Genomic DNA, 15490 nt, shown 5'->3' with positions numbered 1-15490 from the left:
ATATTGTATGTTAGTTTTGAAATATCATTAGCCATCAAAACTACCGCTTAACAATGGATAATTCTGGTATTTGAAATGGCGCTCATGGCACGAGGCAAGCAAGACAAAAATATTCTGTGACAATTTTTTAAGGGTCATGTCCCGCACATTTTAGCTGCAGTAACGGCAATCGGGATGTGTGTTCCGAATAATAAAACGTCTTCAATTGAAACAACAACGCAAAAAATGTTTAAAAAGTGTTGCAAAAATAAAGTACAGTAAAATTTCTATGCTTTTGTTGCCGCAATTTTCTCTGTTACACCCCTTTAATCGACTGGATACCAGCCAAAAATCCCATGGCGGTTCGACAATGGGTATACGACGATGCTTCGCCTAAATACCAGTGTAATATTTCAGCTTTTAAATTGCAATCGTTTGTACTTTGCCATATTTTGGTTACACAATGTCGTACTGCAAAATACCTAAGGGATATAAAGTTGCCTGATTCTTATGTACGAGGAATGATCAAAAATAAACCGGACTGTGACTGGTAATTGAAGAATTTTCAGCCTGTCACTTATTGTTATATATCACACTTAATACTAACGGTTGAATGATAAAACACCTAATGTATAAAAATAATTTTTAAACATTCAGTACTGTAAATAATGTCATGGTATATTAACATCGAGACAAAAAAGAATCTATAAGACATTGCATATATAATGTAAACGATTGCTGGATAGTAAATTTGTACTTGATGAACAACGGATTTATTTTTTGACAACTTTAACATTATTGGCAATACAAATGAGACGACAGATTGTATATTATGATCTGAGATTAACGACGTTATACATGATAATGTAGGTAGGCGTTAGTGTAGGTAAAATATAACAAAACAAGATCAACAAGAAAGGGAGGCGTTCGATGAACACAGGACCACACGCAAAGAACCCAGGAGGACACCAATCCAAACCAGGACTGGGCACAAAGCAAAGAACGGACGGGATGACTACTTTAATAATGCATAATAGGAAATAATAGAAACCGATTAGGAAATTAAAGAAGAAGAGTAATGAATAGTTTAAACATATTTTATTTCAAACATTTTCACACAAACATTTATTACATACAATCATTAGTTACATAATATACAATGCTGAAAAAGTATTAGATCCAAAAGTATACAATGCTTATAGAGGTCTTTTCCTAACATATAATTCATTACTGTAAATTTGGCGGTAAATTACATGTTCGAAATAGTATATCATGAAGAACATTTTATTGATGATGAATGAAGAAAGACGAGGACGGCAAAAGTGTCTATTCAGAGCTAAAAGTAAAAAAAAAATATAGTAAGAGTAATGAATAGGTCTATCAAGTAAAGGAAATATAATGGAAGGGGACTTGAGGTACGAGTTGTGTACATGTAAATATTTAGACTAAACCGTTAATTGAAATAGCTAATCTAGCGGACAAATATGGCTGTTGTGTAATTGTAATTAACGAGAGAAGCATTTTTTTACTTTCAAGTTTTTATGCGAGCGATAACATTGTATCGCTTCTTAATTACAAAGCTATTTTAACTTTATGGTATCAATATTAACATGTGCAAATTTACATGTTGTTTAAAAGGTTTAATCTTTAATATCTCCATTATACGCAGTCAAGATTAGAAAGAGAGCACATGATATGCAATAACCGTGAGTCTCTGATACATGTATCATTTTACTTACATTTTAAGCTATAATTTATTGAATGTCTTTATATTGCATTGGTCATTTACAAAATACATTTGAATGTATTTCATGCAAAAGTCAATCTATTTCAGAGAACTTTAAATGATCATGAGCATAATTCTTTAAACAACTCTGGACTTTTGGACTTTTTGCAATTAAAACGATTGGTCACCACTATGACACAGAAACGCCTAAAACCGACTGTTCAAGATCGTGGCTATGCTTGGGTAATTGTAGCTGCGACGTTTTGTCTCAATTTCATCCAAGCTGGCGTGCGTTTCTCATATGGGCTTTTCTTCGTTGAGTTTCTGAAAGAATTCAACAAAGGCAAAGGTCAAACAGCATGGGTCGGTAGCATAACACAGTGTGCGTTCAATCTTCAAGGTAAATACTATTTCTTAAATGTTTACTGACTCAGAAGATGCCTGATTCTGAAATTGACTGCTTCTAAAACTAGAGAGAATGGATTTGAAATTAGGGCTTGCTGTCTGAAGCATATATCACACTCAGCTTTTTTCACAAAAGATCGTACATATGTATTACAAGTGTATTTAAAAAATAATAAGCTATCGTTATATATTACATGATAAGTATAGAAGGGCACATCACATGTGTACCATATTGAAACGGACAATGCTGTTTTAGTCAGTTGTAGTGATCAAGTTTAACAGACAATCGTTTTGAAATTTAAAGGGGCATTATTTATACCACAATTTTTTATGCTTAAAATGCTGCACGTAATTAATATTTTAATACCATTTTTTTGCGAAAATAGGTTAAACTTACATTACTAGTATATTATGCTCTTGTATTTTGATACAGAATGCTTATTTTTTCCAGGTCCAATATCAGCTTATATAGTAAACAGGTTTGGATACCGCACCAGTGCTATTGTTGGCTCTCTGATCACATGTGCCGGCTTCTTGTTGAGTTATTTAGCAACTGATCTATATTTTCTCTACTTGACATATGGTGTTTTGCAAGGTTAATTTTTATTTTCACTGCCTTAAAACATTCTAGAGCATCACAGAACTAACTTTGAAAAAGAGTTGTTTTTCCGCTTTTCATTTTACTTCTATGTTGTTTTTTAATGTTATGTCGGGCCTAGAAATAATACCATTTGATTTGTAATTGTGTAGAAATTTTCAAATCATTGTCCTTAATCCCTTAACCCTTATCCCATTTCTTCAGAATAATCTTTTTTGTGCAAATTGACCTCAAAATGTGTCAAACCGGGCTAAGAACTGCATTAAAATTTATATTCGATTTAATACGGAATTTTATGTTTTATTACCATTTGAAGATTTCTCCATTTTTATTGCTTTCGTTGATCTGTTTAAGAATGTCAAATTTTATGCTTTTAGACTTTTTACCTAAGTGGACATTTAACAAGTATCAGTTTGCTCTTGTTAATGGCTAAATAAAATTCATATGCATTTTATCAAGAGACATATAGTTATAATTTAAATATAACTTCATTACGTAGCTTGATTGTCCGAGATAATGCATTATTTTATACATTATCATCAATTTCAAGGTATTGGATTTGGAATGGTTTTCCTGTCCGGATTTGTTGCTACCGGGAAATATTTCAGAAAAAGGAGGACATTTGCTGTAGGGATTAGTTTCTCCGGGGGAGGTGTAGGAACATTTGCATTCATTCCTGTCGCAAGACTGATAATTGATACATTTGGATGGCGAGGGTCTGTGTTTATATTAGCTGGTGTTACTTTAAATGGATGTGTTTTTGCATCGTTTTTAAGACCATTTATAGACGATGAATCAGGACTCGAAGTTGTAGAAGAAATTGAACAAAAGTCTGCGACAAATAAAGAGAATGGTACAGATGACACGAAATCAGTGATAACAGAAATATCAAATACAATTGACGAGCATGATAAAGTCGGTAATAAAGAAAAACAAACTATTTCCTTGGCTGTCATGAAAACCTATGAACTAAATACGGACAATGTTATCACAAGTTTAGATTTGTCACAATCTCAACATTCGTCTTATGCTCAGGATTATGGTCAGGATATTTCAAAAGAAGTTACGATAGGACCATTAAGATATGAAACAGACATGTTTAAAGAAAATGAAGAATCAAAAGAACTTAATCTAAAGACCCCGCAAGGTGATACTAGCGAACAAGACGTGTTTAGAAATGCTTTCATAGAAAAGTTTTGTCCAAAAACGCTAGTGACAAATAGTAATTTTATTATTCTTATGCTATCAATCGTGTTTATAGCTTTGCCAGAGTTTGTACCATTCAGCATGTTACCAGACTTTGCATTAAATGTAAACTGTAGTTCAGCACAAAGTACCTGGATGTTGTCAGCAGTTGGTATGGGAGGTAGGTAACTATAAAAATTAAACCATTTTGTTGTACCAAGAACTTTGGTTATTACGTTGGACGAAATTAAGAAAGTACAAATTATTTCAACAACGCAAATTTAAGCAGCATGAAAACTGACGCTAGTTTTCGTTATGCTGTCTGTTTTGTCATAATAAACGAAATGTATATAATTATGTAGATAAATAAATTTTTATATGACACAGACATTTTCAAAGTGCGACTGTCTCAATAAACAAAGTGAATTTTCATTCATGCAATAAATTTGTATTGTAGGCAAGTTGGTCTTTTCCGTGTGACAATGATTGATTAGTGCAAGACCTTAAACATTTAAACAACAAAAATATATATGGTTTTGGATGGTGAATCAATAGATTGTGTCAGCAAATATTAATTATACACAAAAGCGGATGGGGAGAATAACTTACAATTGCTACAAAAAAATTAGTAGACAGAAAATTTTTCAAATACTTACCTTTAAACGAAATAGATTTCTAGATATTTTTATTAATTCATTTTTCTTCAAGCTTACTGTCTATGAGTCAAATGGCTTGACTTGTTTTGTACGGTTGCCTAGTAACATTAGATTTGAGTACAACTTAAAACTAACTTCAAAACAAACCTACAATTATAGGTTTAAATTCCTTTTGCATACTAAATCTGATTTATCGACATATTTACAGGATTAATTACCCAAGCTGGTGTAGGATGCATAGCCGATATGAAATGTCTTCATAAACTGAGTCTTCTAGGCGGCTGTCTTTTATCAATCGGCGTAACTACAATGATTGTTGCTGTAATCCCGATGTTTTGGACGCTCATTACATATTCAGTTCTTTATGGAATGCTTTCAGGTGCGTTATTCACACTGCTTTTGATTATTTCTTTTGAATGCAAGCAATTAGACTTCCATTAGTTTATATATTTATAGGTTATATAGTATTTTATACTGCTGTAAATAATATTTCTCACTGTAGGTTTTTAAAAAAAAAAAGATTTTTGTTTCTCAAACCACATACAATGTAAGATCACATTTTAAATTTTCATCAGGAGCTATGTACACGGTGCAGCCAATTGTAATATTGGAGTATATAGATGAAAAGTATATGGCGACAATGCAAGGGTTGACCATGTGGGTGTACGGTATTTCAGGATTAATTGGAAGTCCCGCCGCTGGTAAGTGTGTTTTATTACATACAACAAGAGGGGTGGGGTTAATCTCGTGGTAAACGTTCTGCCTGTCTACCCAGCGTTAAGGGGATAAGGCGTTTCTCGTGACATACATATCCTTATGTAACACCAATACTGGTTTGTTTCAGGAAGCGGACTCGAAAGTGACTGCAATACTTTGTATCACAATCGCCCTTCAACAGATACATTTAAGCTAATTACAATGAACACTTCATTTGAAGATATAAATCATCAAGTACACGAAGACATACCAGATATACTGTTCAAAATATTGTTTAGTAAAATTTAGTATTTGAAAATTTTGATACATTTTAAAAATTCCACGCCATAGGGAAACACAGAATGAAAACATAGTGTCATTAAAACTGGCATTTGTTTTAAGAAAGGACCAAATTATCTTGACCTGTAATCAAAAATGCAGCGTCCCAAATAGAGTTTGTGCAGTTTCTTATTCAAGTTACACCTATTCAGTAATGGTTTCCTAAGCTAGATTCCAATTGCTGTATAATAAATTTTTTAGTTATTAACTCAAATATGAACATAGGATATCTTTAAACCAGGTAACTCTTAAATACGTACATTATGCCTAAATAGACAAAGTCACAAATATATTGTATTAAGGTTTGATGAACAAAAACAATAAACAACAAAATTAAGATAAAAAATAAATTATAAATAAATAAATAGATAAATAAATAAATAGACAAACACTTTCTCTCTAAAATTGAAATAGGCACGGGCAAACTACATAATCCAAATGTATAACTGTTAATTGTTCTCTGTGGCCTACCACTTATGCATAAATTACTCCATGTGAATGTTGATTTCTTTTGATTGACTGTAATATTTTAACGTGCTATTTGGTTTTAACATGTTTGGTTTCAACAACTACAAGAAAAATATTGTAAGAAAGTATATTGATTACAATCAATGATAGTTATTCTGCAGTATTAATTTTAGCTACAAGGAGTTTTGTTGGCAGTTTCTATGACCAATTATAAACAGTTAAAATCTTACAAATGTAGCTTGAACTTCTAGGCGAATGTACGTAATGCATTTCATAAATTCGTAAACAACTTAAAGTAACAATTCAAATGTTTTGGTATACCTATATATAAGAATTGTTACTGTGCCGAAGGACATTTTCCTGGATGCGAAAGAAACTCATCATTTGAACTTATGCTATTGCATATTTTAGCATGTTAAAACATGGCGGATTTTATGTAAGAGCAAATGGTATACTGTGCTATTCTGAAACCAATATCCATGCAGGTTTACAGAAAGTTTATGAAGACAATGTATTACAATATGGTGTTGTTGCAGAATGGGTCCGTTGCTTTAAATAAGAGCGCAGGTCAGTTGAAGTCTATGAAAGACCAGGTCGTTCAATCTTAGCTTCATCGGAAAAAAGAGATGGAAGAATTGATTGATACTGATACCAGATATACACTGGAAGAATTCTATTATTAGTTTTGTTATATAGGCATGGTTCAGTACTTTAGTTAGTACTTAAGTACCACGCACAGACACACGTGACCTTCACCTTCTCCATTCCAATACGCGCGCTCATAAGCAAACATCTTGCAGGAAATCAATCTTAATGTCAAGTGGCATCCAACTTATAGATCTAACCTTGCTCCTTGTGACTTTTGAGTGTTTCCAAAGTTTAAAGAAATGCTGGTAGGTCATCATTATAAACCAAAAACTATTTTCTTAGCAATATACGAAACATTATCCGCTTCATGATTATTGCGACGTTTTTAAGAAACGGATACACGTTGTAAACAGGTATTTTTCTACAAAGAAGAACTACTTTGAGAGACTTACAGAAAAATAAGAATTTTGAAACACGAACAGGAAACTATGGCTGTTTTATGAATTTATATATTGCAAATATGTCGTTCCCAGAAGTTTTGTTTTATATTTTTGTGTGATTGTAAAATGCTACCTGATATTATTTATTTTTGTTTAAGGAAAACTACGCATGCATGACGCGGAAGTTATTCTTGTATTATAGGTTGGTTGTTTGATGCTACTGGAAGTTATACATCAAGTTTCTTGGCAGCTGGCGGTTGTTTTGTACTTAGTGGTTGTATCAACTTTCTAGTCTTATGTACAAAACGTAGTAGAACAGCTAGAAAACTTAAGAAACTAAAATCTGATCCGTGAGACATTCTTTACAAAGGTTCAACGGACCATTTTAGTACAATATCAATTGATATTTCAACTTCAAATCTTGAGAACTAAGATTAAGTTATTATATTAATTGTTAACGTTAATGTTATACAGATTTTATTAATACGTGGAAAAAAGAACAAATATGACTTATATATCATGTTGATTTATTCTATATATATTATCTAGACCTTTAAGGTCAAATGATTGAAATTTGTCTTTACTTTATTCATTTACAGATTTGATTTATAATTATAAAAAAGGAACACATGCTATTAGTCTCCTATCGGTACCCAGAGGGGTCTTTTCTCCAGCCGTCTGTCTGTCCGTTCGACCGTCAACAAAACTGGATCCCATGATTAGAGTAAAACGTACTGAAAATATCTTTATGAAACTTGAGATATAGATATATGGCAGTCTGGAAATCTTTTCCCCTTCTTCCATGTTGTAAACTTTGGTTGCTATGGCGACACGTAGACTGAGAATATGGCGAATATAACACATAATTTGGATCCAGTTACAAGAAAAGGCGCACTGAAAATATTTTTATTAAACTTGAAATATTGATAGATGACCTGGATATTATGTACGTCTTTCTTTTCTTCCTAGGCCGAACAATTTGGTTGCTATGACAACAAATATGCTTAAAATATGACATATATAACAATATTTGTGATAACTCAAAAGGTACTGGCAATATTTCTATCAAACTTGAAATATTGATAGATGGCAGTATGGATATTATGCACATTATTTAAAGCTTGACTATAGGGAGTACATTGAGAGCTTTTCTACTCACCCAGCATCGGCATTTGCGTTCAGATTTCTGATTACAGTTTTCACGCTGTTGAATCTTTTTCATTATATATTTAAAAAAAAAATTAAGGTGTTAACTTTATACTTGAAATATATCAAACACATCATGTGTGATAAAGTTCTCAACTCTAGGATCTAGCATCACAATTATCAGAATTTCACCCCTTGAAATTAGAATTTTCATGAAAAATGCTGTTCTTTTTATATAACTTTTTATAACTAATGTATCTACTTCAGACTTGCGATTTCTAGTTTTCTACATTTCTACGCTAGTATGTAAGCACCCTATATTTAACCCATAGCAAACATGTCGCTTAAGACGAAAATCCAAAACTGTAATCAAATACTTTAGAAAAAAATAAAATTGAAGGACAAAAATGTGAATATGATAATCATGGACAGAGAAAAGAGTAAATTTAACGTAGTTGAAAACTGTCTACCTAAAGGCAAAGTTTTTGTATGCTGGTATCACATATTTACCGACAATAACTCTTGGCGGTACCTGTGACGACAGAAACTCTTATGATTTGCATGTTGTCGGCAGTTTTTTATATTGACATATAGGCATAGTTCAGGCGGTTCATATGATGCATGTCTGGACTATTTCATAGAAAATATGTCTTATGAGACAATAATAGAATTTCCGGACGCTGAGTACTTTTGATAAGTTAAGAGTTAAATTAATTACAAAGAAAAAAACACATCAACATAGAATATCAATTGTTATTTATGTTAAATATCTGGTCTCTGTTTCGTTTTTCGACTTGTTATAAAAATGACGCCCCTCTCCTAATACCATTAAAAGGCAAAAATGTCTGCTGCGTGTCCTTGTGTCCGTTTTTTACATTGGACATTTTGGCCGATTTGGATTTGTGGCCAAGCTTCTTGAATTAAAAACCGTGTATCATACAAGATTAGAATTGCAATGTATCTCAATAATATACAAGGAAATTATTGATGTGAGATTATTCCCAGCTGCGGAAGCCCTTACTTCTAACAAGATGAAAAATGACTCAGATTCGAATGATAATGTGCCAACCGTTGATGAAACAAAATAAATGTGTAAAATTTCAAAGACCATTAGCCGCAAAAACTACCGCTTGAAAAGAGATATTTATGTTTTCTGAAATGTGGGAGTTTATGGTACGAGGCAATAAAGACAAAACATATTCTGTGACAAATAAAAAAAAACTAGGAGGAAAAGTAAGATCCTTACCGTACAGAAGAAAACACAAGAAGGACACTAAATAAAATTCCATTTAGAAGATACTAAAATGGTGAATGAAGAGCTTAAATTGTTAGCTCTTAATGTTTATAGCATTTTTTAAAATTATTTACGAATTGTATCAAAAAGCTATATACTGTGTTAAGTCTCGCAGCATTTCATCAATCTTTATATTTACTGGTCACTTTTCTTAAACGATTGGTTACAATTCATGTCAAAAATGTTTGAATGGCTTGCCTGGTTTTCGAAACCTAGTATAAAATTTTAAGGGCAAATGATTTTGTTGTTTACCTGATCAAATGAGAATACAGATCAACAAGGAAAAAAGACGTTACAGAATGCTGCTCGCGACACAATCCAGTCATATCAGAAGGGTACCCAGAAGGCAATATGCCAAAACACAAAGGCGGTGAAAAGAAGAGAGGGGCATGTAATTGAACTATTTATTATCTGAATGACCGATGGTCAGTTATTACCATAACACAGTAATATATAAATTGATCACAACTATAAAAAGGGTCGATACAAGAATTTAAGGGACAAGGTATAGCGTCACTTTCGTTTCCGATTACCCCGGAAATGTAAACAAAGTTTTTTTGTCAAATTTTTTGTCTTGATTTCGGTGTTTAACCAGAAATATTAACTAAAGAGCAGCTTAATTGTAGTCTTGACGGCGCCGTAAACAGGAACAACCATCTAGATGTTACTAAACAAACAACGCAAGTCTCAGTGTCAGCTTCTAGAACAATACCCCATCCACTTCACATTTATTGGAGTGCTCTCCTTTCAGTTCTCCTAATTTTTGGCCTTTGTTTAACAACCATTTAAGTTTTAAGTACCTTCATATTTATTATTTTGCCTGCTATCCACGTCTCTCTAAAACATTTCAAATAGACGGTCATATTTATCGTAAAGTGTGTATTTGGTTTGTTTAATTTGCAACTCTAATAAGAACAGCATAAAATCAGAATTATTTAATACAAGTGTTACCATAATTTGAATTATATTATCATATACTAGGTCAGCGAGAGGCCCATAGGGTATGCAAATCAATGTCGAGGAACGTATGGGTCCTCAAGGGCTAAGATGGTAAACTATCTACACTACATCTTAGAGTCTTGACCCAACACATTAAAAACATATCAACAATTTGAAAAAGGCTACACCACTCGCTTCAGGTCAACTAATGCTGGAGTTTGCTTCCCGCGAAGCTTACATTAAGGCATTAGATCTCGGTTATTCAAATATAGCCGGGATTCGAATTAAGGTCTCATCTCACCCAAGTGTAAAACTGTTCGCGTGTACCACTGGGAGATCTGTCCGATTTTCAAGAAAATCTGAAATTTGACAGATCAGGTGGGGCCTCCGTATTAAGGGTAGATCAATTTAACAACAAATACAAGCAGTTGTCAATGGCAGTGAAATTGACCTTTGCGGGGACCATCCCCATAAATGTAGCTATACAGTTCGAGGACACAAATAATGTTTTTAAAACGGAAACCTATGTACATCCTCCTACACGGTGTTTTTCATGTTTCGGACATGTGTCAAAATCCTGCAAACAAAAGACTTAATTTATGCGGACGTTGCGCGGACGGTCATAATGCAAGATCATGCCTCTCCAAAGAAATTAAATATGCAAATTCTGGCGACGAGCACTTCGCTATCCAGGATGTGTGGAGTACTTCAAAGCCACAGGTATCACTACAATTGCCAGATTGCATAGAATAAATTGGGCCAAGGCATGTCATATTTTCTCTGAAGAAGAGGTCCAAATACGAATCGAAAGTGACAAATTATTAGGAGATTCTGCCACTTCCCCCATGGTCAATCATTGGCAGTGAAAAGAGTCACATCAAACTGTATAGCCAAATTATTAACAGTAAAAATTTAAGATTGAGTATGAAGCTTACTAAAGATTTTCTAATAAAAGAATAGAAGAACAGATGGGTCAGTTATCTGTCACTATGTAAACATACTAAAATGGGAAATTTTAGAATGTCTTAATTACCTTATAATACAATACAATATGATAATTATTGGCACATAAAACATTCTGCACACAATCCGTCAATAAGGTACTTATGTCAGAATTTCTTAGTAAGTTTTTGAGTGTACATACATTTTAAGAAAAACTCAAATTTACCAAAATATGAAAGACAATATCAACAAGGAAAGGCGTTCAACGAATGCAACTTAGTTATGTTGCTTTTGGAAAATAGATATAGGCAATTCATAAAATATATACGTGGGCTGTTCAAAAAGTTCATGGACTGCGGCCCTGTTGGTCACATTTTTTAATTTGCGTACACGATTTTACGAGAAACAAATAATGGAACAAGTCCTTAACATACAGTGAAAAAATCAACACAATATGTTACAAATAAAAATTCTGTGAAAATTACAAATAACAAGGGGTACGCGCCGGCGCACGCAAATGATAAAACAAAATGACGTTCGCGACGTCGAAATTTAAATTAAAGATGTCACCTGTGCCATTGTGTCTGAAAGGACATTTTTGAGTGTTCAATGTCTCCGGATCATATAACCATAACCATTTTTCTGTATGTTATGAGAAGCGAGAAAGAAAACGGTCACCTTTTTTTCCATTTTTCGTATAAGGGCCTCGAGAGTTGACCAGTTTGCGCTCTTTATTGCGATTTGTTAGTAATCTCGACACTTAGCGGACAGTGTTATCAAGTTGATTCATTCATCAATTGGTGGTTTATAATATTGATTTAAAACAACAATCGTTTGAACCATAAACAGTATGATTCTCAACAGAACAGAAAAATATTTTATCAACTGACAATTATTATTTGCGGTAAATCACCAGTTAGCATTTATTATCAAACAAATCAGGGAAAATACATGTAATACAAATAGTAACTACATTTATTTATTGTAAATACGCATATATCCTGATGAATAAAATAAAATATTCTTTAAATTTAATTGTCTGGACAGAATTTAATGTGCAGACCCGATGCAGAAATTAAACATGGTGGACAGCTCGCAAACCTTTCATACTGTACATCCTCCTGTAGAACTTTTGCAATTGACGTTTCCCCATCGTCCCTTTCTGTCTGTGACCATGTATTTGCCGTTTTTGAATCGCTTGCGCCAGTTGTAACCTAATGACTTTTTCGCTGACTCATTGCCTTTGTTAAATTAACCACCTCATATGAAAGTGAATGAGTTTCCGCAGTTTGATGGAAAAACTTTCCGAAAATGCGAATTTCTAGTTTTTAAATGTGCTTTTTATTTCGCAATTTACGCTACTGACTACTGCTGCTCATAAAATATGATAAACAAGATCATCAAGGAAAGGCGGCATTCAATGAACGCAACCCCCATACGACCCAGCAACAAGAACCAGTGGCAAGGAGCCCAGGCGGACCCCAAACAGGACAGGGCACAAGACAGAGCACGGACAGGCCAATCACTAAATGATAAATAATTTATAACCGATTAGAAATTCAAAGAAAACAAATAAATGATTGAATAATAGACCCACACAGTCAAAGGGCACAGGGGAAGGGGACAGGAGACCGGGTGAAGGGGGGAGGGTGTTAATCAAAGAAATAAAAACTAGGGGTAAAGGGGGAAGATACTTACCGTAGACGAGAAAACAAAAAGGGACACAAGCAAAAGTGTCACAAAAACAGTATGAAACAAACATAGACATACATCTGAGGAACACAGAGGGGCGCCGCCTTGGAACGGTCAGCAGCATAATAATGACTGCTGGGGAGTTTAAACCGGTTAATGGTGCACCAAACCTCGCTCTTAGCCCCACTATGTTCCTATAAACGAGACAGTGTAAATAAAATGAATTCCCGCCAAGTGAAATTCTAACAGTTGTTATGGTTACAAAAGGTTAAATAAATAAAACACCAGAATGATCATGTAGAAACATATAAAAGTAAACCCAATGACCATAACAAAAGTACTCAATGTCCTAAAGGAAGACAGAGCAACAAGAAAATCACCTACAAGGGCCCGACGAAGCAAGGCAGAAGACGAACATTAAGACAATTGAGTCGCATAGGGCTTTAAGAACTGTCCATCATAGAGTCTCCCACTTGGTCCGTCAGATGTAGTCAAAAGAGGAAAGCGTAGCGTCCAACTGAAAAAGGGTTGAACACTAAGCATGCAGTATGTCTTAAAATAGTAGGGTCATAACCTCATTTAATAAAACGTTTAATGATTTTAGTAACTAGAAATGTGTCATCATGCCACGGATGCCCCCGCATCCAGCCAAAATTTCAGATGTTATAATATTTAGTTCCAAATTTGTTTGCACAAATTATTGTTTTCATTTTAAGTTCAAAGCCCTTAAAACTTTTCAATGTTAACACAAACCATTTTCATAAAATGTTCAAGGCACTGAAATTATTCAGTCTTTACCTTTTGAAAATAGCATATTTCATATTTGTAGCCAAAATAATGGCTACATACATTTCCACAAAAGTATGAGTGCTGAAACTGAAAGTTCAAAATGTTTCCAATATTCAAGAAAGATAAGTTTGTCCAAAATCATTGAACCACGACCAAATTAACTTAAACTGCTTATTTCTAAGATGTATCTATATTATTTTCAAAGTGAAAGGGACATAACTCTGCCAAAAAATCATCGAACCATGACCAAATTCCAACTTGACCTGCCCATTCCTTTGACATATCCATATGTCAAATTTGAGTTGAATATGTAACACTGTTGGGTAGATAATGAACAGAAACTGTAAATTTTATATAATTTTCAAAGTGAAAGGGGCATTATTCTGCCAAAAATCATTGAACCATGACCAGATTCGAACTTGGCCTGGGCATTCCAAAAACATATCCATATGTCAAATTTGAGTTGAATGTGTTGTACCGTTGGGGATATAATGAACGGAAACTGAAAATTTCATATTATTTTCAAAGTAAAAGGGGCATAACTCTGCCAAAAATCATCGAACCATGACCAAATTCGAACTTGACCTGTATACCTCATGAAATATCCATATGTCAAATTTGAGTTGAATGTGTTGCACTGTTGGGGAGATAATGAACGGAAACTGAAAATGTCATATTATTTTCAAAGTAAAAGGGGCATAACTCTGCCAAAGATCGTCGAACCATGACCAAATTCGAACTTGACCTGTATTTTCTCATAACATATCCATATGTCAAATTTGAGTTGAATGTGTTGTACCGTTGGGGAGATAATGAACGGAAACTGAAAATTTCTTTTTTTTTTAAAGTAAAAGGAGCATAACTCTGCCAAAAATCATCGAACCATGACCAAATTCAACCTTGACCTGTATTTTCTCATGACATATCCATATGTCAAATTTGAGTTGAATATGTGCAACCGTTACTTAGATAATGAACGGAAACTGATGATGACGGAATGACAGAATGACGGAAGGACGGGACACTATATGCTCCGGCCATTACATGGCGGGGGCTAAAAACAGCAGAAAAATTACCATGACCCAAAATCTTAAAACTTGTTTGTTTAGTCATTCATCGTCCAAATGACGTCGAATTTCAGATTTATGTCAATTTAATAATACGTGTAATTGATGTATACCCCGATTTTGCCTGGTAAAATAGCCGTTCAATTTATTTCAACATTTGTTTATATTTAAACATAGTATGAAAATTTCGGCATGCGCAGATGTTGCGTTGCCATGCGTTGTTATAAAAGTGCACATAATTTGTAAAGGAAGAAAAGGTTTAAGATAAAAGTAAAACTTACTTTTAGAAATAAAATACTTTTTCGATTCATATCAACTAAAGTTGTTTTTATGAACCAAGTAAAAAATGACAGCAAAAGCCCACGAACTTTTTGAACATACCTCGTAGTTTACTTAAAGTTACAGGTTTGATATTAATTTCAAGAAGGTATTCTAGTATGTTTATAACGGAATATTTTCATTCCGAAAAATAGTAAAAATAACATAACCGAAACATTTGGGTTGGAAATTGTTTTGTACAGGTTAAATAGTCAACAACAAT

At 33.6% G+C, this 15490-nt stretch overlaps 1 protein-coding gene across 1 annotated transcript; it reads left to right on the top strand.

Annotated features, from left to right (window-relative positions):
• Nucleotides 1–1663: 1663 nt before the first annotated feature.
• On the top strand, nucleotides 1664–7925 carry LOC132731576 (monocarboxylate transporter 12-like). Its single transcript, XM_060717769.1, has 6 exons — nucleotides 1664–2105; nucleotides 2562–2705; nucleotides 3259–4074; nucleotides 4758–4928; nucleotides 5125–5250; nucleotides 7283–7925. Exons 1-6 carry the CDS (start codon nucleotides 1898–1900, stop codon nucleotides 7432–7434), a joined length of 1617 nt encoding a protein of 538 aa, XP_060573752.1. The 5' UTR covers nucleotides 1664–1897; the 3' UTR covers nucleotides 7435–7925.
• Nucleotides 7926–15490: the final 7565 nt, after the last annotated feature.

Source organism: Ruditapes philippinarum, unplaced genomic scaffold (assembly GCF_026571515.1).
Source record: "Ruditapes philippinarum isolate M1 unplaced genomic scaffold, ASM2657151v2 ctg3083_1_1_1_1, whole genome shotgun sequence".
Classification (NCBI taxonomy): Eukaryota; Metazoa; Mollusca; class Bivalvia; order Venerida; family Veneridae; genus Ruditapes; species Ruditapes philippinarum.
This window is presented reverse-complemented; position numbering and strand designations above follow the sequence as displayed.

What these genes read in the sequence shown, in the direction of transcription:
- LOC132731576 (XM_060717769.1), top strand. Translation starts at nt 1,898, where the DNA reads ATGACACAGAAACGCCTAAAACCGACTGTTCAAGATCGTGGCTATGCT. An exon ending in GTCAGCAGTTGGTATGGGAG is followed by an intron (nt 4,075 to 4,757) that starts GTAGGTAACTAT and finishes ACATATTTACAG; the next exon opens with GATTAATTACCCAAGCTGGT. An exon ending in TCTTTATGGAATGCTTTCAG is followed by an intron (nt 4,929 to 5,124) that starts GTGCGTTATTCA and finishes AATTTTCATCAG; the next exon opens with GAGCTATGTACACGGTGCAG.